The sequence below is a fragment of the Pundamilia nyererei genome, unplaced genomic scaffold, assembly GCF_000239375.1.
Source record: "Pundamilia nyererei isolate P.nyererei 1_Seehausen unplaced genomic scaffold, PunNye1.0 scaffold00273, whole genome shotgun sequence".
Classification (NCBI taxonomy): Eukaryota; Metazoa; Chordata; class Actinopteri; order Cichliformes; family Cichlidae; genus Pundamilia; species Pundamilia nyererei.
The window spans coordinates 657364-680686 of record NW_005187674.1 but is presented as its reverse complement, the minus strand read 5'-3'; the positions used below and the strand labels follow the sequence as shown (position 1 = coordinate 680686).

General features: G+C 40.4%; 4 protein-coding genes across 7 annotated transcripts in view; 2 read left to right on the top strand and 2 right to left on the bottom strand.

The window, feature by feature from the left end:
- Positions 1-5100, bottom strand: part of LOC102209328 (erythroid transcription factor) — a 6504-nt gene extending 1404 nt beyond the window's left edge. Inside the window, exons 1-5 of one of the 3 annotated variants that reach the window (XM_005750422.1) lie at positions 4465-5100; positions 4288-4378; positions 3230-3389; positions 3077-3127; positions 2857-2996 (exon numbers count right to left, since the gene is read on the bottom strand). In XM_005750422.1, coding sequence (XP_005750479.1) covers positions 2857-2996; positions 3077-3127; positions 3230-3389; positions 4288-4368 — 432 coding nt within the window. In that variant the 5' untranslated portion in view covers positions 4369-4378; positions 4465-5100. Of the gene's footprint in view, positions 1-2856; positions 2997-3076; positions 3390-4287; positions 4379-4464 lie in introns of those variants that run through there. The other 2 variants (XM_005750421.1, XM_005750423.1) reach the window with 2 other exon arrangements.
- Positions 5101-5135: 35 nt separating this feature from the next.
- cdk20 (cyclin dependent kinase 20) lies at positions 5136-9605 on the bottom strand. Its single transcript, XM_005750417.2, has 8 exons — positions 9519-9605; positions 9266-9379; positions 8503-8691; positions 8153-8274; positions 7500-7562; positions 6738-6861; positions 5879-6034; positions 5136-5662 (listed from the first exon to the last, which is right to left on the bottom strand). The coding sequence occupies exons 1-8, from the start codon at positions 9591-9593 to the stop codon at positions 5471-5473; spliced, it is 1035 nt and encodes a 344-aa protein (XP_005750474.1). The 5' UTR covers positions 9594-9605; the 3' UTR covers positions 5136-5470.
- Positions 9115-15384, top strand: uxt (ubiquitously-expressed, prefoldin-like chaperone). Of its 2 annotated transcripts, XM_005750419.2 has the most exons (8): positions 9115-9167; positions 9293-9484; positions 10917-11042; positions 12396-12477; positions 13551-13618; positions 13786-13893; positions 14479-14542; positions 14897-15384. In XM_005750419.2, the coding sequence occupies exons 2-8, from the start codon at positions 9480-9482 to the stop codon at positions 14957-14959; spliced, it is 516 nt and encodes a 171-aa protein (XP_005750476.1). In that variant the 5' UTR covers positions 9115-9167; positions 9293-9479; the 3' UTR covers positions 14960-15384. The 2 variants fall into 2 exon arrangements, with proteins under 2 accessions (XP_005750476.1, XP_005750477.1); XM_005750420.1 differs by lacking the exons at positions 9115-9167; positions 9293-9484 and adding an exon at positions 10155-10218.
- Positions 15385-21676: 6292 nt separating this feature from the next.
- elk1 (ETS transcription factor ELK1) overlaps positions 21677-23323 on the top strand; it is a 29854-nt gene continuing 28207 nt past the window's right edge. Inside the window, exon 1 of the mRNA XM_005750416.1 lies at positions 21677-21818. Within this exon, the coding sequence (XP_005750473.1) occupies positions 21794-21818 (25 nt within the window). The 5' untranslated portion in view covers positions 21677-21793. The remainder of the gene's footprint in view (positions 21819-23323) is intronic.

Below are 23323 nucleotides of genomic sequence, written 5' to 3'. Positions count from 1 at the left end.
GGGGCCATCTGCTTCGACCGGTTGGGGTGAGAAAAGGAAAACAGGATAAAAGAACAGTATAACAGCATCTAAGTAAAAAGTAAATAAAGTAAAAGTACATTAAAATTGTGCTTCAGTAAATGTACTGAGATACATTCCATCACTAGTCTTGTCAGCAGAAATAAAAAGGTTTACAGCCTGATCGCAGCTGTTTTAACCCCTTAGCAGTCCTACAAATTTACAATTAGTCCCCTAAACCATCCAATGTACCGTGGGCGGTACGTCCGACTGCTAACAGGTTTATGACCTGCTCACTTTTGAGTTTGTTAGTTTCATGACTGCTTTGACTGACCCAGCACAGGCGGGCGTCCGCTGGGCTTTACCTCCACTCATCTGAGTCTCTACAATGGACCTCTAGACCTTGTTTTTGTACGAACAGACCATCGGAGCAGTCTGTGCTGCAGTGTGACTGAAATTTTGTGTTTTTGTTTCTGAATCTGCGACCACGCAGGGGTCCACATGGGTCCAACCGACAAAACTGATGTCATCAAATGGTGAGCATGAAGCTCCGCGCAGACGTCCAACTTTTTAATGACTGCTTGGACTCTTTCACGCAAACATAAAGTGCACCCAAATGCCCTTTGAGCCGACTTCAAGCAGACTTCAAATAAGTATAACAGAAATAACTCATCCATCATCTATGCAGTCGTTCTGGTTTGAAACCGAATGTAACCCCTAGTTATGTGCACAAATTAGTTAACTAGCATTTAACTAATGATCTCTGTGTCTGTGCCCCTGTACAGCTTAAGGATGCTGCTTACTAATGAAGCAGCACCAGCTGCTGAACAAACGAGCATTTGAAACGTGTTCCCTTCTAACTCGAACCAACTAAATAAAAACAGTAAAAAAACAAAAATGCAAAGGTCCCGACGGCACAAACCGGAGCGAAGCATCTTTGCGTCTACGTCCATCTTTTATAAACAGTCTATGATTTTAACCCCAACCACAATCTTTTCCTCAACCTCAGCAAACAGCAAAAGCAGAAGTAAACAAAAGTCTGCTGTGAGTGAAACCGAACACAAACCGAGCTCTCCAACGGCGCACTACACCTGCCTTCTTACACTGTTACCACCATCGCTTACACATTTACAACAGCACTCCAAATAATGGTTATCAATTAGTTTCCAAAGCAATAATTAGCTCTTAATATTTATATTTTTATTCCTCGTGAACAGTAAAAAAAACCAAACAACTATTACCCAAAATTAACTTAAAGTTTTATTATAAAGTGTTAGATGGTGTTGTTCGTATTGTTCGTCACTGGGTATCATAAATAGTTAAGAATTAGTCTGTCAATGAGAGGAGCCACTGAGGCAGGCAGCTGTTCAGGGCCCACGCCAGTAACTTCAAACTACAATGACCTGATCTCCCTAAGAATGCCTGAGCTCTAGTTTTGATCAAACCTGATAACTGATGTGATCAATGAAAATGGTAAATGGTCTGCATTTGTATAGCGCTTTTCTAGTCCCTAAGGCCCCAAAGCGCTTCACACTACATTCAGTCATCCACCCATTCACACACACATTCACACACTGGCAATGGCAAGCTACATTGTAGCCACAGCTGCCCTGGGGCGCACTGACAGAGTGAAGAGGGGAAGAAGAAGAAAAGAGGAAGATGAGAAAACTTTGGCTTTAAACAGTGGTTAGCTTGGCCTGCAGAGCAGCCTGGTGTGTTTATCTCCACAGGCTGTCACATGACTGAGTTGAGGGTGTATGGCGGGAGTCAGAGTCAGGACACCACCGGTACACTGTAGACCGAAGGAACTATGAAATATGGCATAAATATCTTACAACCAGCCAGCTTGGTCCTGGCATCATTACTGAGCTAAACCTGGTCTCTTCCATTTCTACAGTTGCTGGTTTACTCTCTGTTTTATTGGGCACCAGTAACAGAGTGAAAACTGCCATCGTGAACAGTTTTCTCTAGTTCACTGATGACAGCTGTGTCTGCCGGGGCTAACTGCCAAAGCTGTGAATGCTAACTTATGAAACTGAGACGCAAAGAAATTTGGATGTGTATGCTAAGGTACTCTGATTACTCTGATGTACTGGTGTAAATTACTGTGCTGTGTGTACTTTATTGTCCATTCATCCATTCTCTTCTGCTCATCCTCATCAGGGTCACACATCCCAGCTACCACAGGGCAAACAGAGACACGACAACCGCTCACACGTACATTCACACCTATGGGTAATTTAGAATTCTAATTCTATAATGTGAAATAATTTACTACATCCCTTCATTAAGTTTTCTCAGAATGATTACGTTTCTGGCACCAGCAGGAAAGAGAAGGGTTTGGTCCAACCTTTAAACGTTAACTATAGGTTCAGGATTCCACTTTTAACTGATTATACTGTATGTACAACGTGCTCTGAAGAGTCCCCATGACAGGACGTCGTGTTCCCGTTTGTCATGTCAGTTCAGTCATCAGAAACAAAAAAAATGATCTTTGAAAGTGATATACGTTCTTACTTATATTACTATTTATAATGTGAATTTCTGCCAAAGGCCCCAACAGACACCAGAATCATCAATGACTGCAGCTTTGCAAGCAATTTTTATTATATAAAAGATAAATTAATATAGATACAGATGCCTGTGAGGGACTTAATTAAAATTAAAACAATAATGTAAACGTCAAAAAACTCTTGATATATCCATATAAAATGTTATATATAAAAGTCCTACCTGCTGTACAGTGTAGAATTTTAATTTTCTGATGCTCATTTTAAATTGCTGCAATATTATCAATAAAACACGATTTTCTAATTAGAACGTTAATACAATTTTTCAAATACGTGTGTGTCGTCTTACAGCTCGTCTCTTCGGTCTCAGCAGCGGTGTGTTGTTGGCTTCCTGTCCGAGGCTGCAGGTGTTGCACAGGAGTCGACCTGCAGCGTCTCGCCTCCACAGGGGGGCGCTCTGCGTCCCACAGCTCACGCACTCGCGCTGCTCTGAGCAAACGATGACAAATTACACATCAGCACAAAAGACACACACGCAGATCTACTAGCACAGGCAGGTAATTACTCACCTGGTCCACATCTCTGCCCCCAAGACAGACTGTCAGGTAGCATCCAGTCACCTGCAGAGGGGGAGGAGGGTGTGTACAGGTCGCCATGGTAACTGTTACATCCAGGTGTTGAGGAGAGGAGGTGGGTGGGGGATGGAATCAGAGCATGATTACTATACAAGGATGAAGAAGATGCAGGTGGGATGTAAGCAGGGCTCGGTGACTGACAGCTGGAATCATTCAGCCAGAGGCAGGGGGTGAGGAGGAGCGAGGGAGGGGCCTCTTGGGATGTGCATGGTGATTGGAGGAAAGTGTCTGAAAGGACAGGCCCCACCTGAAAAGAGATCATATCAATGTAAGAGAAACCTGCATCTGACATCTAACAGATCAGCTCATATCAAAACTACCACAGGCTCCCTGACCCCTGAGGAGCCCGGCTGTGGGGTCAGTGACCTAACAGAAAAGGCGTAACAAGAATAAATAAATATATCATATATACATCAATATATAAATCAACTAAATATCAGATGAGGAAACTTTGTTATGTTTGATGAAGGTCAGGCGCTCTGGACGCGTCACAAAAGAAGAAACAAATAATTTCCTGTAATTACTTTTAAAATGGCCTCAGAAGGCCTCGTTCTTTGAGGAATATCAGGAATTTTTGTAAGATCAGGGCCACATTCATCGAACCGAGCTAAGCTGCAACCCCTTTAGTCCCCGGGTACCATCTCTGATACACACGTTTTTTGGGTGTTTTTGAGACATCTGCATCATCAGTGTGATTTTTTTCCCCTGAAAAGCCTGAATTAATTGCACAATACTTTTTTAAGTATTAAAGTATTAAACATTTTTTTAAATGCCAGACGTCGCAAATACGATACAAATGTAAAGTCATATGCAGAAATTCAAATTTCAAGAATTTTTCAAACTAATTTGTCAGATGTTTCAATAAACTCTCCATTTTCCAAAACAAAAATTCAATCTTCTTTCAAAGAGCTAAACGTGTGCATAAGAATCACCAAATAATTTATGGCGAGCCAAATAACATTATCAGGACGGCACTTTTTACTTCTGTACAGGTAAAAGCACATTAAAGCAAAAACATTAACTACTTATTCAGAAGAAAGAAAACCCCACTCCATATGTTTATTGAACATCAGATTACATACTTCCATACTTGTACTTGATTATATTTTGACTCCATAAGCAGGAATATAATAAAAGACTCTCACCTTCGTACTGAAGCTTGTTTCAGATCTGCTGGACGTCACAGCAGAAGACCAATAAGCTAACGGCAAATAGTTTGACATCATCGCTGAATTTCTAAGAGGAGGAAAGAAAAATTAAAGACTGAGTGAGTGCTCTCTCTAACACAAAGGATCACTGCTCTATTTTCTGATGGTACTCACGGAGGCTGAAGAGCTTTGAGGGCTTTAACTTTCTCTGAATGCTGCTCTGGGGTCTGAAGGAGGGCGACCAGGAGGAAGAGGAGGTGTCTGACTCCTCCTACAAATTCTGACGTGGGTTTTTTGAAGGGGATTTTTTTTATTATTGAAATTTTGAGTTTCCAGTGTTTACATAGCTGTTATCATTTACTGCTGTAAACATGGTATAATATGAGATCACTGTCAGACTACTGGAGTCCAGGTTCAGCCCACAACTGGCCTCAAAAACACATCAAAAAGTATAGAAAAGAAAAAAATTCTTCTTCTACTTTTCCTGGTTTGCTGTTCCAGTCGTGAACGCTCTAGTTAAACATCGCCACACACAGTACTGAGGTCAGTGTGTGTACAAATAATCACTAATCCACAGGTTCAGTCTGCTCTTACACTCCGTTTCAGTCAGTTTTCTTTACTCTTGGTTCTGTAAGATGTCAGTGAGTGCATTCTTTGATATGGTCGTCTCAGGCACACAGCTCACGCTGTAAACACATCATTATTTTCAAGATTAATTCTCAGAAATGACATATTTAAAGGGAAAAAATGGTCAGGAACCAACCCAACTTCTCCACACTTTACTTTAAATAAAACTCACAACATGTTTCATAAACAGAACAGAAACAAATATTTTTAGAATGAAAATCTGCTTGATTTTGTGTGGGTTTTTTTTTTAATTATTCCATCCTTTTACCAAATGGAGACCCAGTGGAGCTAAACATTAATTCCTTTTAGTCGATAAATTCAGTGTGTGGAAATTTAACTGTATTAGGTCATTTTCTCACGGTTATAAGTGGTTACAGAAGAGGTTCAGGCTCAGGAAAGACTGTCAGAAATCTTCTGTGTGAGCTAAAGTTCATAAAACAATGAGGATTCAGTCCGAAGGAGAGGATTTAGTAAACTAGATAATAAATAAATATATAAAACAAGATTAACTGGTATAAGAGCAGCTGAGAGATGGTAAAGATCAGTGGTCAGTTCAGAGGCAGGAAGCGTATCCCTGTATTAGGGCAGGGTCTACCATACTGTTCTGCAATGGTAGGTCCACTGAGAAGTCAGTGGGCGGAGCCTGGAAACGTTGGCGGGGGGGTCGCCCTCCCCTTTCAGGGATGGGCAGCTCTGAGTGGTGAGCAGGAATTGGCGAAGTGAAGAAATATGGATGGAGGAGAGCCTGCAGTAAGGAGGAGAGGACATGGAGAGCACCGATCAATAATCAGGTTATTAACCTTTATCTGAGTGATAATGGGTGATAAACAGACCACAGTGATCAGGGAAAATATAACGGCTATGTCCCAAGAAATGATTCTTTACGTAAAAATGAGAGGACCTCTGACCGAGCCCTGAGGAACTCCGTTTTTAAACTTAAGCTCTGCTTCAGGTTTCTTACCTCTCTGGCTGAGCAGCGCTGTTTAGATGGATACACCAGGAACTTATAGAGCAGGTCCACTGCCTGAGGGGGCGTGTCAGGGATGATTTCCTCCAATGGGATCGCTGGATTCTCCTTAAAGGTGATTTTATTGTAATCTGGCAACTCCACTATCTCCTGGAGACAGACAGGAGAGGGATTCAAATGTTTTAACCAGTTTCACAGCCATAAAAGAAAAGAACAAGACAAAATTAAACTTTGCATTATTTTACCTCAGCCTTCAGATAAAATCTCACACAGACCACAAAAGTGGCACCAGACTTCAAACTGTTGTTGGTTTTTAGAGTAAATTATACAGGATCAATTTTAGGTCCAGTTTAATTTCTCTACATATTTATCATAATTTACTGCTAGTCTACTGGATTTCCTTTAATCTTAAACTAAACATTTTAAATAAAGCTAACTGGAGACCAACCAATATTTCAGGCAGATGATTGCAGGCCTATCACATATAATAATATACTGATGATGATTATAATGTAGACTATGCACTAAAAAACATTATTTTTAAAAAATAACACATTTCGTCTTTTTAGCACATTTAAATTTAATGAACGTGGATATCGTCGGATATTTATATGCACTATGTGCAAAGATGAAAGAGTAAACACTGCCACTGAGTGAATACATGTGGAAATTAGGCATCCTCATTGTGTTTACATTTTCAGAATATCTCTTTTATATAAAAGGCAGAATGTGTGAGATGATAATTTGATATAAAGCTTAATAGTTTAACCTAATACAAAAAGATCCCTAAGAGAATGAATGTATATTAATGTAACGTCCCCTGAAGTGATGGAAAAACCAGTGTGTGTCTTACAGGCCAGCTGTCCTGAGTCGGGGTTCCCAGCACTCTGAGGACACAGCAGAGCTGCTCGATGTCGTTCTCTCCAGGAAACAGAGGAGACGAGTTCAACAGCTCCCCAAAAATACAGCCGACTGCCCTAAAACACACACACACAAGCACTCACACACGGACTAAACAGAAAGCTGTGACTTCAGACTGCTGCTGCCCCCTGCTGTTCATCTCTGATCACTGGACCCATTTACACCTGAGCAGGAACTGTGAACACTAACAGAGTGAGTGTACTGAAGCTAAAGCTTACTCTTTCTATGTTACATGGTCCCATGTTACATAGTATGTTAAAGAATAATATATAATAAAATACGCTGATACAGGAAAAGAATACAAGCATGCACAACAGAAACAAAAGCATCCAGGTTTATTGAGTAAAAGCTAAACAGCGGAGGATTCACAGTAGATAATCAAATCAAATCAAATTTATTTGTATTGCACATTTAAAGACCAAAGTACACCAAAGTGCTTTCCAGTAAAACCATGATACAGATAAAATCACAATATAAAATATGAATTACAGATATAAAATAATTACATAATATAAATGCAGAGCCAGGTGAAAAATCACACTAATTAGCCTCGAATGCCTGGTTAAATGTAAATCTATGTAAATCTATGTAATGTAAATCTATATAATGTAATGTAAGCTGTAATGGTCGAACAACAGCAAAAAAATTATAGTGTGGGCGCTACTTTTAGCAGCATTTTCAGGGTTGTACTTACCACAGGTCGACTCCCTCGTCGTACTTTCGGGCTCCGTACAGCAGCTCGGGGGCTCTGTACCATCTAAACACACACAGTGGTCAAATGTAACTGAGCACATTTACTGCACATTACTGATAAAGTACTGATGTCCAGTTGAAAGTGGTGATTATTTTAGAATGAACTGAACCAGCAAGTCACATGACATGGCGACTTTAACATGATTATTATTCACAGGCGTGATGAGCACCTCAAATCTGAATATGTGAATCTGTTCTGTGACACATTTGTTCACCAGTCGAGCTTTAAAGCAAGTCTGAGTGAATATTTAAAGTATCGTCTGACTGCATTTTACATGTCACCACGTGGATTTTTCCCAGCAGCACTAAAGCTAATGCTGTGTTAGTGCTACTTTACTTTATAGAGCCATTTTCTGTATTACATTCAGCCTTTTAGATACTGCATTACTGCATTTTATATACAAAAGTACTTACTTTTAGGTTCATTATATTGCATTTAAATTTTCACTCGAGATCTTTCATTTTACTGTCATTTTTCTATTTAAATGAGCATTTTGCTCTTCGTGTTTTGTACCTCACTGAGTTCTTTTGGTAAGTCATACTCTATTTTATTTTGATTAGCTAAAGCTAGCTGCTAAATAAAGTCATATTTACCTGGTGGCCACCTGGTGGCTGTACAGCCTCTCTCCCTGCTCGCTGAATAGCCGGGCCAGACCAAAGTCTGCAATCTTCAGGTGGCCTGAGGAGCTGATGAGCAGGTTTGCTGGTTTCAGATCCTGCAAACACACAAACGTCACTTTATAATGGTTTGATTTATTTTGTTAAAGCAAAAGAAACCCAAACTCTCCACATATTTCACATATTTTCAGCTTTTCATTTATTATGAATAACCAACAGTATTTAAATATCCTTGTATGTTTAAGTGTTGCTTGTTACAAACGCAGGATTCACTGAGAAAACAGTCAGATGACTCATTAATGATAATAACTGTTAGCTGCGCTCACCCGGTGCATGACATTGTTGTGATGCAGGAAAGCCACGCCCTTCAGCAGCATCATCATGTAACTTTTGACCTGCGCAGGGGTCAGAGGGCGCTGGGAATTCCTGATGACCTCAGAGAGGTCAGACAGCATGAAGTCGAACACCAGGACGAAGCCCGTGCCGTGAGGAAAGACGTCCTTCAGCTTCACCACCTGAGGAGGAAGTCACAGAAAGAAGTCCTGCATCCCTTCAGACTCCAGACACTCTGCAGCTTCTTATAATTTTCTCATATAGCCTAATCTCCTTTTTATTAACATGTCTGTTATGCTCGGCTCTGTTCTTGCTGCTCTGCTTTGATTGTCTATGTTTTCCATGTACGAATTTTTGGTTTCTGTTATATCTTGTTTGTGATATCCCCCCAGCCACCAGGGGAGCTGGAGTGTATCCCAGCTACCATAGGGGAGAGGCAGGGTACACCCTGGACAGTCTGTTGCAGGGCTAACACATAGAGGCAGACAACTATTTGTACTCACATTCACACCTATGGGCAATTTAGAATTACCAATTAACCTAACCCCACTAACTGCATGTTTCTGGACTGTGGGAGGAAGCCAGTGTACCCGGAGAGAACCCAGGGAGAACACGCAACCTCCACACAGAAGGGACTCATACTCAGGACCTTTTTGCTGTGAGGCAGCAGTGCTACCCACCGCACCGCTAAACACTAATCAAATTTTAAGATTAAAATGACTCTTATCTGTAAAAACTCTCTGCACATTCACTCACATGCTCGTTGTCCTTGATCTCCTGCAGTGCTTTAATCTCCCTCAGAGCCTGGTTCGGAATGCCGTCTTCCAGCCTCCTCAGAGCCACTTTCTTCAGAGCCACCGTCTCCCCTGTCTGACACACAAGAGCATTTCCATGTCACATTTCTAAGCCGCTGAGGTTAGATTCCAAATTTAATGCTGATCGGATTACACAAAGAAAAGGGGGGAAAGAAATGAGGTAAGATGCAGACATAAAAGCACCAGTCCGTCACCTCAATATGTTTGGCCTTGAAGACTATGCCATGAGCTCCTTCTCCTGTCCGACCCAGAATATTGTACTGCTCCATGTTTTCATGAGCGTGTAAAACAGTTTCAGTTAATCTGGATTTAATCTGGTCACAACTCTCACTGATTTTTTTTTAATTCAAAGAGTGGTTTGAAGTAAACCCCCAATGATGTACAAATTAGCTCCTTGGAGCAGAAAACCAGAGAGGAACGCCAACCTCGAACTTCACTCATAAATTAAGCTGTTCACGATGCTGCGCACGTTTTCTCAATAAGATGTAGTTATTAAACTATTATCTTAAGCCCAGTAAAAGTTGAAACCGTTAACTTACATTCGGCTTGTATTACATATGCAACAACAAACAGCTGTAAAGAAAAGTCTCTCAGAAAATAAATCCTGAGACAGCTAGCTGTTGGCTAACGTTGCCTTGGCAACGTCTTAACTCCGATTACCCAGCTAAAATTTTAAAACTTGTTACTGTTTAACTTCTGCTCCCGGATTGACACGCACGCTTGTTAAGAAAGAAACTACAAAAACGACGATATGTAATTTTTTAATACGCATTTTCATTTAGGACGTTTTAATAATTGTTTCGTGTTACAGTAGCTAGCTACAGATCCGCCCGTGGTCTGCCATGTTTGTTTACAGTGACGTCATGAGACAGGACCACCATAGAGCCAGAGCAGGTAGAAAGCATTAGGCAGAAACAATGTTTTATTTTATTTTATTTTTGATTCCTTTTTGTTGTTCTTGTTCGCTGTTTCATTTTTTTTAACGTACAAACTAAACAATTTGACGTGAACATTTCATTCGATTAATGATTAAAAAGCAATTTTGTTTTTCACCCTAGTTTATAAAGCATGTCTTTTGAACTGTGTAGAGATGTACTTGATGTGTCTAAAATTTAAGATAAATCTGCTCAGGCAAATCCTTCTAATTTCCCTGACCGACAGACAGACTTTTTTTAATCCAATTGGGAAATTCTTTTTTACAGCAGCACGATAAAGAGTAAAAATTATTCACTCCGTACTGGTATTGTACATAACGAAAAAGGCTTTCTATTCTAGTATATTTAAAAAAAAAATAAAGTAAGGCTTTTTTTGAAATTCCGAATTTATGCTATCATTAGTTGACAAGCGTTTGCTGTCGTTTTGTCTTTTCTGTTCTCACAAAATCTATTCTTTGGGTTTATTTGGAAACCCGGAAGTACTTGTTCACAGTTTCTTCCCATCCGGTGTAGAGTGGCGTGTTTACGTCTTGTGTTAAGCATGCTAGCCGGAGAGTTTGGTGTCCAGAAACATTAACGTTTACGACAGAGAAATCGGGTAGTTGGCAGCTGGACTTTATCTGCAGCTCAACCGGATGTTTTTTCTGTTGTTTGTAGCTTCTTTAAAAGAGAAGACAGTGAAGAAATGTCTGCTCCCGACAATGCCACAGCTAGACCTAACGTGGACCAGAAGGTGCTGCAGTATGAAACCTTCATCAATGAAGTCCTGAAGAGAGACTTACAGTAAGAAGACACTACCGCTGATGTCTGAACACAGTTTATTATGTCCGTACAGAAAGCTTTATTCAGTTACAGAACTTTAAAAACTAAAGTAAAAGAAATGTAATCTGTAGTTAAAGTAGTGCAAAATACTTGTGTAGATAGATAGATGTAGATATGAACTCAGATTTTTATCCTGGCAGACTTTGAGCAGGTAGTAGAGGCGATATGAAGGTCAATGAGGAGTGACTACAAATTAAAGTAATTTAAAGCTTAATTAACAGCCTAATAAATGTCAAGTCTCACAGCTGCTGATTGTATAATAGGGCTGGTGTCATTTTTGGTCCCCCTCTGTGCCTTAATTACTTGCAGACTGATTATTAAATACTTACACTCACAGGTCACTTTATTAGGAATACCTGCTCAACCCAAATATCTCATCAGCGATTCATATGCCAGCAACTCAATGCATTTAGGCATGTAGACGTTGTCAAGACAGCCTTTGCGTGCAATGTGTTTTTAATACAGTGGGATTGTCATACATGTCACTGCTGTGCCAGCACTGCAACAACTGGGTCAACAAACCAGACAGAACTGGAGCGTTTTGACCACACTAAGAGGAAACATCTCAAATACCGTACTGCTTCACATTCTGCAGCCTGTACTGCAGAGCAGAGCTCAGCATGAGCTAACAAAGTGCGAAGCACATCCAGTTATGTTAATTTACAGCTTTATATTGTTATTCTTGCACACTATGACACTAGAGTAGCTTTGCATGATTCATAGTAATCATGCAAAGCTACTAATTATTACTAAAATAAATTTTTTTTTGCCTTTGACATGTGGGTGGGTTATATTAGGGATATCTCTTCTCAATGACATCATACAGATTTAAGACTTGGAAAAGTATTTAGAGGAATCTAAGGCCTTAGCCTTTGGTTCACATGGGTTACTTGTACATGCACAGACCCGACTGGTTGTGTTTAATGTGAACACTGAGAATTTTATTAGGGTGTAAGAAAAGAAATACAGAAATTACTTTGTACAGTTACAGAACAAAATGGTGCAAAAATCTAAAAACTACACGTAAGAAGGAGCTCAGTTATATAGAAGGGATACAATAATGAGCTTGAATCTGTTGTAAGTACACATGTGTGATGGATAAGAAGGGTAGATCTAATCTTACAGGTATTTATGTGGTTCTTCAGGTTGGCATCTGACTGTTTGGTGACACAGACTAAAGAGCTCAGGTGTCTGAAATGCTGTTTGGTGCTTTGAATCAGATTTTCTTGGCGCGTTTAGGCTGTTTGGATTATTTTGGTCCATCTGAAGGCGTTAATGTTCTCTGTAAATCAAGTGACGGCTGTCGTTTGGCAGGAAGGTGGTGGAGCAGAGGGATCAGGTTTATGAGAAGATCTCTCAGTACCTGCAGCTGAAGAACACCATACAGAGTCTGCAGGTAAACGCACACAAAATTTATTGTGTTATTTTGAAGGCCTGTAGGTTTTTCAGTTTAGAAAAGAAGAGACTTCCACATTAAACTGGAGATCGTTGTAGTGATTCCCAAGTGTTTGTGCTGGCTGTCATTCTCTGTTAATGTTAAACGCTTCAGTCTGCTGGTTAATGAGCTGCAGACTGAACTCTGCTGATACAGACACCTCTCTCTGTAGCTTCTCTGTGTGAGCTGTTTCTGTAATTCAGCACACTCTTCTGTGAGGAAAGGTGGAGGAGCTTATCGCACCTCCATCAATACAGCTGAGCCTCACTGCAGCTGTTTATCCAGCAGATCAATACGTGTGGCTCATTAGGCTGTGAACCCAAACCTCCATCGTCTGGATCAAAGAGCCTGAAACTACAGCTGGAAAAAAACATTCAGACATTTTGCCTCCACTTTTCAGATATTTGAAAAGATAATTTTTTATTTGTTTTTATTTTATTTAGAGGATAGAAGTTTTAATTTTAGTTTTCAGATATTTTTAAAATCATTTTCATAATCATTGATGTCTGTGTAGGTTTTCAGTCATCCGGGTCATGGCAATCTAAGGAGCTTGGAAAGAAAAGCGACTCAACTTCTTTAAGTTTCTTGAAGACGTTTCATCCAAGAAGCTTCTTCAGTTCTAAAACCAAACAGTGGAGAGTCCCAGGTATTTAAGTCCTAGTGGGAGTTGTCCCATAAGAGGGTCGTTGACCGACTATTGATCGTGTGCCTCATCACACACCTTGGCTCATGCGATGTAATATTTTGAACTCTCCACTATTTGGTGTTAGAGCTGAAGAAGCTTTCCAGATGAAACGTCTTCAGTCGCTTTTCTTTCCTAGCTCCTTACATATTCACTGATATATTTTTCTGCGGAAACCCCTCCAAACAAGCCAAACTCATTCAGTCTCTTTTCTAACTGTCATGTCATGAACTTTAACCTCTAACATGCTAACTGAGGCCTGTAGATGCTGAGATGAGTACTTTTTTCTCTGAGCTTGGGCCGCCTGTTCCACGAGTGAATGAAAGTCACACTCTTCTTTGTGTTCCTGCAGGAGGCGGGCTCTCAGCAGCTGAAGACTGACGTTGATCTTGGCTGTAACTTCTATGTTCAGGCTGAAGTGTGAGTTGCTGACACACGAAGGTCATCATCAGCTGTTCTGCATTCAAACAGGCACAAATGCTGCATTTAGGCTAATGAAATGTGCTGCGAGACTCCAGAGAGGCAAGAGGATCCGTGCTCTGTGTTTCCTGTTTAAACTCAGTTCTCGTTTTCTTCTCCTCCATCAGCGAGGACTCATCCAGGATGTTTGTGGCCGTCGGTTACGGTTTCTTTGTGGAGATGACTCACGACGAGGCTCTGAGGTTCATCGAGAAAAAGACGAGTCAGCTCACAGCGTGAGTTCATTGTCACTGTAACACTATTAAGATTAAAAGTAGGAGAAAAAAGCATAAAAAAATGAATTATGTTTCAGATATGTTTCAAATGAAGGTCAGGATTCCACTTTGTTGTGAAATTATTTTAAAAAAATATGTTAGAGCTATTTATTTTGAAATGTCCTGATTTTGTTTTTAGATATTTTTGGTGGGTTTTCTGAACATCTATGATTTTATTATTAATTTTATCTTTAGATATTTCTCAAGTATTTTTTTCCACACTTAAATTTTCCAGTTTAAAACATTGATATTTTTGTTGTTGTTTTTTTTCTGACAAATTCCTGTTTTTATTGTACTTAAAAATTAAGTTTTATTTGTTTTATTTATTTATTTATTTATTGGAATTATTGCTAATTATTACTATTTTTTTATTTTATGTCTTTTGTAAGATTTTTTTTAATTTTTATTATTATGATTGATTATTTTTTTATGATTTGTTGTTGCAGACTAATGTCTATTAGCTAGCTCATGTTAGCTCTTTGCTAGCACTGTCACTTTCTCTGAATGAGAGATGCTAACCATGCTAACCCTGTGTTTGTGTTACAGCTTCACTGAGCAGCTCACAAAAGACTCTGCCAAAATAAAAGCACACATCCGCATGGTGCTGGAGGTCAGTTTCTTCTCAGGCGGATTATAGGACAGTTTTTATATAATAATAGTTTCTGTTGGGTGCAGGAGTTTTCCTCTGGCTTATACTTAAGTACTAAATAACTTGTTACTCATTTCTGAGGATTTTACAGTCAGTGAAGTTTGAACATTGAACTGGAAATAAAAAGTTTTGCCCACCTGATGAAAAATAATCAAGATCAGATTTGAATATGTTCAGTTAAAAACTGTTTTTCAGTATTTACTGGTGACAAAAGGGTTAAAATAGTCAGATTTATCTGATTTATGATCAGATGTTAAAGAAGCAGGTAAAGAATCTGATTGGCTGCTCTTTTCTTCTTCATGTTTCCCTCCTCAGGGTTTGAGGGAGCTGCAGGGCCTGGGCGACCTGCCAGAGAGCAGAAGAGGAGACGTTTTTTAGACTTTCCCGACTGACCAGCTGCAGAGGACGGGTTAACGAAAGCCGGCTGCTGATGTCAACGGTGTGCTTTGGGAAAACAGGTTCGAGGAGAAGGAAAGACTTCAGGACTAAAGCCTGAAAGTCGTCACAGAGCTGAAGAGGAGGATTAGTGCCTGAGCCTTCTCAGAGTCAAAACTCACTGTCATGAAACGCGTACACTCGACGTGACTTTGTGTCTTTGTGAAACTCATCTGTTGAAAATCAGAGAATATTCCTGTTTTTTGTTGTCTTCAGTGTCACATTGAAAAGGGGGCTGCTCAGAGATGATCCTGCAGCCTCTAAACAGACACTTTCAGTCAATGTGACAAATTCAGGTTCAAACAAACCTGATCTCATAGGTTGAAAACAATGTGACAGGAAGTGAGTGATGTTTCACTGTTTGGAGTTTGAAATAAATTGTTTTGTGAAAATGATCCAGACAGCTTTCCTTCCTTCGGTTTGTTGGACCTGTGCTCAAGGTGTTTCCTGGGTTTTCATAGAAATTCTTTGGATGTTTTACTGATCTTTGAGGATTTCACTTTTTTCCCCCTGACTAGCTGTTTTCTAAAGTTCTTTGAGAATGATGTGTTTATTCAGGTGTTTCAGGACTTTTAGCATCGTCCAGCCGCCTCCTGGAAACCCTGCTGAGGCTGATCCGACACCAGGATGGGTCCACATTAACAGGTGGATACTCTCCTCTCCTGATTCTCTCTTGAGCCATCTTGAAGTTTTCTCATCTGTTTCAGTGGTAATACAGATGTCTGTTCTCCTTAATCTTCTCTTTAATGCCCAACAAGTTGAAGGCTTTAGACACAACACCTCCTCATCCGGCCTCCACTGGGAGACACTTTGCTCTCCATTCAGCTTGCTGACAGCCGGCCTCTTCTACGGCGGTCAGCCATCCTCCAGGAGTGGGGCTGGTGACTCCCCTTTGCCAAACACGGTGTGTCTCTGGTTTCCACAGTTCGGTCCAAGTTCATGTTCTCTTTGATCCTGCTGCCTCATTCCCACCATCTTCCTTCTCGACTGCTGTTCTCTTCCTGGACTAAGCAACACGTCTTTCGCTCTGATGTCACGACAGGAAGCTGAAGAGGCTCCCAGACCAGCCCTGGCTGTTGTCATCACTCCCACCTGCTGCAGTCTGCTGCTCAGACAGCCTCCTCTGCCCCCACTTCACGCTCAGCTTTGGCCATATTTGGATCTCTGTACTGCCACACTTCTCTGGCTCTCCCCACTCTGAGCTTTTTGTACTATTTCTTTGTACGTTATTCCTCATGATAAACTTTTTACATGTCAGTAATTTTTTCAATAATATTTTTAAATGATGTTCATTCATTCTATGGACTAATAAGCTTCCAAAACAGGTTTCAGTTATTTTAATATTTTGAAATATTTATTTTGCTGAACATGTGTCCATATTTGTCTTATTTTCTTATTGTTAGTACAAACGTAGTACAATTTTCTCTGTTAGTACTTTTTAATTTTTTCTACTTTTTTTTATAAATATGTTTCAGACATTTTACTGATTTAAAAAACATATTTTACTAATATAACATTTATATGGAGTAATTTAAAAGATGAGTACAGCGACTGTGACTCACGTCTTTCCACCGTTATTTCAATCAGAATGCTTTTGTTGTTATCACATTATAAAATACATAAAATCGAGTGCTAGTTCTGTCTCAAAAAAAGAATAAAAAGTCAGCAGAAGCTGATAAATAATGATCAATATTAAGGTGTCAAGCATGAAAGAGACGGTGCTTTACAGTATTCGATTTCAGACAGTAACTGCACTGTTTGCCTTTGTTTTGATGGACTTTTACCTTCAACCACCGGGCAACAGGTCAAGCAGAGTCCAGAGTGAGAAAACGTCTTCTGCTCACCTTCAAGGCCATTCATAACCTCACACCTCCTTACCTGTCTGACCTGTTAAGCACTACATTCTCTGCCCACTCGCTTTGATCTTCTTCTTCTATCCAGCTTTCTGTGCCTTCCTTCCACCTCACCGCCATGGGCAGCAGAGCTTTCAGCTGCTCTGCTCCCAGATAAAGGAAACACTGGTTCTCTCCCCCAGTTTAAATCCCAACCCAAATCCCATCTGTTCAAATCTGCATATTCACTGTGAGCCCACAGTTTGTTAATTTTATCTTGTGCTTTTGTTTTTTTATTGTTCGTCATTGTTCTATTATGTGTTTTTATCTATTGTACAGTGTCCTTGGGTGTCTTGAAAGGCGCTTTATAAATACAATTTATTATTATTATTATTAATCATATTTAGTGATTTTAAGGTGATATTTTGCATTAACAGCTTCTTGTAGGGAGGGGAGTGTGCAGCCAGCAGTCTTTGGTAATGTGTTTGTTATTTCCTTCTGATTACCCTTTTTATCTGCTGCAGCGCATCCGGCTGTTAGGCAGTACACCGGGATGCTTTCTACACATAATAAAAGGCCACCAGCAGTTTGCCATGCACACAGTTCCTCTTCAGCAGCCTCAGGAAGTGAAGTGCTGCTGAGCTTGTTAATGTTCACAGACCAGGTGAGGTTGTCAGAAATGAGGGTCCTTCTCTACACGGTTCTTACTATTAAGCAAATAATTGAATAATCTTAGAAAGAAATCTTTCATTTGGGAGATAAAAGGTTGTGCCAGAACAGAAACATCCTGCTCCAAACGGGTGGAAATCTCTGCAGCAGGGTCACATGTGATCCACTGTCCACATACTTTTGGAAATCCTCCGATGAGATGCGATTGTGCGTCGAACTGACGCACAAACAGACCCTCAGCATATGTAATGATTATTGAAACAAGATGTAGCGGTGCTTGGCCATTAGCTCAGCTGCTTTTTAGAGATGCAGCGCCATAAAGAACCTGTTGCCATGGAAACTGGATGCTGAATAGAGGCAGTGGCGTAAAGAAGCAGAGGGAAAGAAAGAGAAAGATGTGATGCCGACTGAATGGCCAGAGCTCGGCCAGCATGTGGTCGATTCTAGCTGCAGTCAGACAGGAGGAGGTGATTTCAGCCAACTTCTTTAGAAGAAATCCTTAATGAGAGTCGCTGTAAAACAAAATAACGACGTCAAGTTTGAAATCAAGATTCAAACCCTGTTACTCTGAGTGAAAGACGTCATCCCAGTGCACTGCAAGAAAGGATCTGTGGATCTTCACATTTGCATTTATTTTCGTTTTTAGAGTTTGAAACAACTCTAAAAATCACGTCCCAAAGTATGAACACAGACCTCTTCATGCAGCTTTACAGTGTCCTGAATAATCAGACATCTTCCAGTGGAGCTGTAAAGCTCCATCCTCGGGATTATTCCGACTAGACTGGAATGAAGAAGTGGACGCTCAGATCGCTGATGAAGTCTGGGAAAAATCTTTGGAAAAAATTGGTGGTACTTCTATAAATGCTCACGTTCAAAACCGTCCACAGACTACACTTCTCTCCATCCAGATTACATAAATTATTCAAAGACATTCCACCTCTGGGTGTGAAAGTTCAACAGAGAAAGGAACCCGATCTCATCAGTGTAACAGATTACAGACTTTGTCACCAAGGATTTAAACAGGGGGGGCTTTGTTTAGCCCCTCTTACAGCACAGTGTAGGGTGATGATTCGTGCAGTGTGGAGGATTAGCACATTTCCTACAATCCAGGAAGTCTGAGACGCCTCCAACAAGTCAAACAATGCAAAGGCTGAAAAGTTGAACTGAAACTTTTTTGGTCTTATTGATGATGTCACACTGTCCTATAAATATGTATAACAGATAATAATGTAATTGAGTCTGTATGCTAACGCCATAAATACTAACACCTAAATCCTCCTTAAGTACCTTTTTTTTAGCTCTCTCAGAGACCTTGTAGTTTAATCTACCTGATGTTTTATAAAAAGATAAAATTATAATTAATTGATTATTATAAACAATATTATATTTCTTATAAAGTGAATATTATGAATAATTAGTGCTTGAGATTATTGCTGCATTTTAATTTTGCAGCATGTTTGCAGTTTTAGTTCAATATTCCTTTCAGCTTTGATTTCATTTTACTGTTTACTGAAGACAGAAATATTTTGATAGCATTTTTATAATATTTTTCACTGCTTTCCTCCTTAAACGTAAATGAAAGATTACAGTAGTACTGTCAGTAGCAGTGCTCACACGATGTTTACCATGAGTATAGGTCAGGGTCACCTCATGGCTACAGCTGGTTCCTAGTGACAGACTTCAAACTTTAAAACAAAAAGGTTTTCATCTGAATTATTAGAGAATGAGCTTTTTAACAAAAATAACGTCCAGTTTATATAATTTTGTCACAACCCGGTTCTTAAGGATATGACAAAGAGGCGGACACACCTTTAAGAAAATAGTTTATTAAGAAATTAAAGAGAAACTAATTCAGCACACGGCATGGTGGCAGGGAGAGAGAAACGCGGGAGTCCCAGCCACAGATTTATAGTCCGGGAACACACCTTCCAGGTGTGCTCAGGAGCCCCGCCCACCGAAGACCTGAAACACATGTAGAGAGAAAAGCCTGGGAACAAGGGGCAGAGATTTAACTGTGAAAACCTGTGAACAAATTTAGACTTACCTTATTTTATCACAGTACCTGAGATACGAGCATTATTCCCTGTTTCCAAAATGGGATTGGCCGTGCGAGCGGTTATCTTTGCAAAGACCGCAGCGGTGCGATAAGAGTGCAGATCTGACATCGATAAGATGCGTTTCACTGAGTTCGTTCAGCAAAGTTTGGCGGAGTTACTCAGAACTCCTGTCCATGGAGCGCACAGCCGTCGTGACGTCACCCCCCGTTGCTGCAGAAACGGTGCTTTCACTCACCGGAATTCAAACAAAGCGCGAAAGGATGTTCTTCAAAATAAGAGCACATAAAACCCGCAAACCTTTCATTTGAAAACGTAATTCCACACAGATTTATGATAATATTCATTGGCTGATTCGGTCACTGATTCGAGGTTTAAAAACAGGGCAAAACCCCCAAATATATAAAATAATTTTGCTAAAACCCAGACAACGAGCTGATACGGAACTTTGAGAAGCAAGTCTGCACTCAGAAACCTCCTTTTAATGGTTAATTAACCTTAATGTCAGTGGTCAATGAGACATGAAAATTACACGTGTGCATTCATCAGTCAAATATGAAAAGTTTGTCTTTAGTGAAGACTTGAGACTCCTCTAAACACTCTTTTACCTACACTGTCTTTTCTTTGTTTGTTTTTTACTCTTTTTTTTCTATGAGGAAGTGTCTCTAATGACACTCTCTCAGGCAGAGAAGCATCCACCAACAATTACAGCATTACAAAGTGCAAAAATATTAAAACAAGTCACTGTAACTGTTTTTTAACCAGTTAAATGATCAAAAATCTTTATATTTGTCAAGCTCTGCAAAAGGTGAATACCTTACTAGGTATTTAAAAAATGTGAGTAACTCAAAATTTTGAGATACTAAACTTAAAATTTGGCATATGGCTAGCATTAAATAAATGAATAATAAAATAAATAAGTAATAATGGTAAAAAAAAAAATACATTTAAATTAAAAAGTGCTGGAAACAAGCTTCCATTCCTGAGTTTAGGCAAATAATCGATTTTAAGTAATCTAAAAATATCAAAGTTACAAGGCTTGTTTAAAAAGATCTATGGTAGCAATAAGAATGAAAAACGATCATTTCCTACAGAGAGAGCGTGGGGCGCTTGAGCCATTTAAGTTTTAATCTGAAGGTACACCGGAAGTGAGGCCGTTTGTGTTGAGGCTAATCTGACGAGAATGGAAGCGTTGAGGAGGCGTGTGGTTCCAAACAGGAAGAAACTGGGAAAACACGCATTAAATACGATATCCTCGGACACAGCCTACTAACAGCCTGGGGCAGATGGTACAAACTACTTTTTCTCCATGCCGGAGGCCTGTGGACCGTTCCTGGTGTACTCCTTTTAGATCTGTCCCGCAGTCGGAGGGGCTGTTTGGGGGGGCTGACGCACTAGCAGAAGCGCAGGAAGGCGGGGGGCTGTCATAGCAGCAGGCTAGGCTAGGCTAAGCCTGGCTAAGCTAACCTAAGCGCTGCAGCCCGGAGAAACCTTGAACTTGTGTAAACTTTGTGGAGTACAACACCGGAAGTAGCATCACCGGAGTGGTTAAACGACAACCACGGACTCCACAGATGAGACAAATATACACAGACGTCTATTATTTTTATAGTTTTTTTTTTTCCTAAAAAGTGTTAGCCTGGCAGCGGACTTATAGCCAGTTAGCTGTTGAACACATCCAGGCTCTGGCAGAGGGACGTGAGCGGGAGAAAATCGCCTCAGTTTGCCCCATGCACATCCGCAGAATGGATCTAATTTGCGTTGTTAACCAGTGAAAAGCTATTGGACGCTAACTAACACAGTGGATGTTAATTAATCACTGAGGTATCAGCGGATGAAGATTGTTTTTTGACACATAAGAGGGACTTTTTTTCTGTTTTGTCATATCGGTTTTTGTGATAACTTCTGCTTTCCGTTAGTGTGGTTATCATGGAGGTAGGGGAGCCTGGCAGCGGCAGCTCGGAGCGGTTACATAACGCCAGCAGGCCGGTAGAGAAGCTGCTGAACGTCGCCTCCTCTTCAGCCTCCTCAGCCTGGCTCTGACAGCTGTAAACCCCCTCCAGCGCATACACAGACACACACACACACACACACACACACACTAACAGACTCACAGACGCACAAACAAACACAGACAGACTGACAGCAGGACAGCAGCATGGAGGTGGTGTGAGGCATCTGGGAGATAGAAAACAGCAACGAGAAGGATCGTTTTGCTGAAGATGGAGTCCAACCCACTGATTAACGGTGAGAAATACTGCTGCAGGATACAGTTGCGTGCGTGCGTGTGTGTACCGCAGTCCTGCGTGTGTTTCTGTGCACTTTGGAGGGAAGAAGCAGCAGCTTTGCAACAGGTGTGTGGAAGCTGCTGTGGCCTGCAGCTGGGTTGGACCTGAATTGTTTTCATGCTGCTGCAGGCGTGTACAAACTTGCAGCCTGAGAGAGAAAATCTACACTAAATGCTCTTTAACTATTCACAGTAGGGGGGCAGAAAGTCACTGCAGGGGGGATGGTGTGTGTTTATATGTTTACTGTTGCTACAGCACTAATACCTGTTTATGATTTGGAGCAGAGCACACTACTAGAGATTAATACAGGGGTTATGAAAATGACAGTTTCTGCTTTATTTTATCAATTCATATGAACATAAATGGAAATGCAGCATGCTAAAAAAACATTGTCAATCAGTAACTTCTGAGATGGTATTGCATAGTGAATCGAAATCTATTTGTACGTCTCTGCAGTTTTAATTACATCTTTTTTGAAAAGATCAACACCACTGGTTGACATACAGTTCCAAACCATGACAGAGCCTCCACAGTGTTTTACAGGTGGCTGTAGACACTTACTGTTGTAGCTCTCTCCTGACCTCCTTCATACATACTGATGATGATTTGACTCAGAAATATCAAATTTGGATTAATTGCTCAATTAGACCCTTTGTCAGTGATTTTCACTTGAGTTCTTGTGTAATTTTCATACCTCAACCTTTCCTTTTCCATTCCCTTTCACTGCTTTCTTGACTGCCACCCTTCCACTGAGATCATTGCTGAAACTTCAGTGATCTCTCAGGTCCTGTGTCAGGTCTTGGCTGGATTTGTTTTAAGGACGTGACTTTCAGATGCTGTCTGTCTGATGTAAACAGTTTCTTAGTTCTGCGAGTTTTTCTTTTGTCCTTAACTTGTCCACTTTCTTAGATTTTTCAAGGACATGCTGTACACCATGGCGAGATATAATGCAAGTGCTTGGCAATGTGGTCGAGCAAAAATACTACAGTATGCACTACAGTTTTACAGTACTGTGCAAAATGGAACAACGTTGTGATGATACTGATTGGTTTTGGGCTGCAATTGAGGTTATCGATTGCTTCCATGTGTTCTGCTTTTGCTAGTTGGCACCAGAAATACCTGTTGGCTAAATGAATGATTTTTGTTTTATAATGTACAACGGCAGTATCTATTCGTTCAAAAATGACACAACTTCATTGACCACTAGCCAGAGCAAAAGCCCTGACACATAGCTGTGGCCCATCTGTCTGATCTGACCCATTTTTCCAATCCGATGCCAACTTTCTGGCTGTGAGTGTGTGATACAGCATACCTGTTATCAGCATTAAATTAATAAACCGTGTGTAACCTTGACTACGTTCACTCTGCAGGTCTTAATGCTCAATTCCGATTTTTTGATCAAATCAGATTTTTTTGTCTGCTCGTTCAAACTACAAATAAAATGCGACAGCAAACGTGCTCTAG

Coding starts and splice junctions, on each gene's coding strand:
- cdk20 (XM_005750417.2), bottom strand. CDS start 9,593: ATGGAGCAGTACAATATTCTGGGTCGGACAGGAGAAGGAGCTCATGGC. Junction 8,275..8,502: donor ACAACAATGTCATGCACCGG/GTGAGCGCAGCT, acceptor GTGTGTTTGCAG/GATCTGAAACCAGCAAACCT. Junction 6,862..7,499: donor GACGAGGGAGTCGACCTGTG/GTAAGTACAACC, acceptor TGTGTGTTTTAG/GGCAGTCGGCTGTATTTTTG.
- uxt (XM_005750419.2), top strand. Junction 12,478..13,550: donor ACACCATACAGAGTCTGCAG/GTAAACGCACAC, acceptor GTGTTCCTGCAG/GAGGCGGGCTCTCAGCAGCT. Junction 13,894..14,478: donor AAGACGAGTCAGCTCACAGC/GTGAGTTCATTG, acceptor TTTGTGTTACAG/CTTCACTGAGCAGCTCACAA.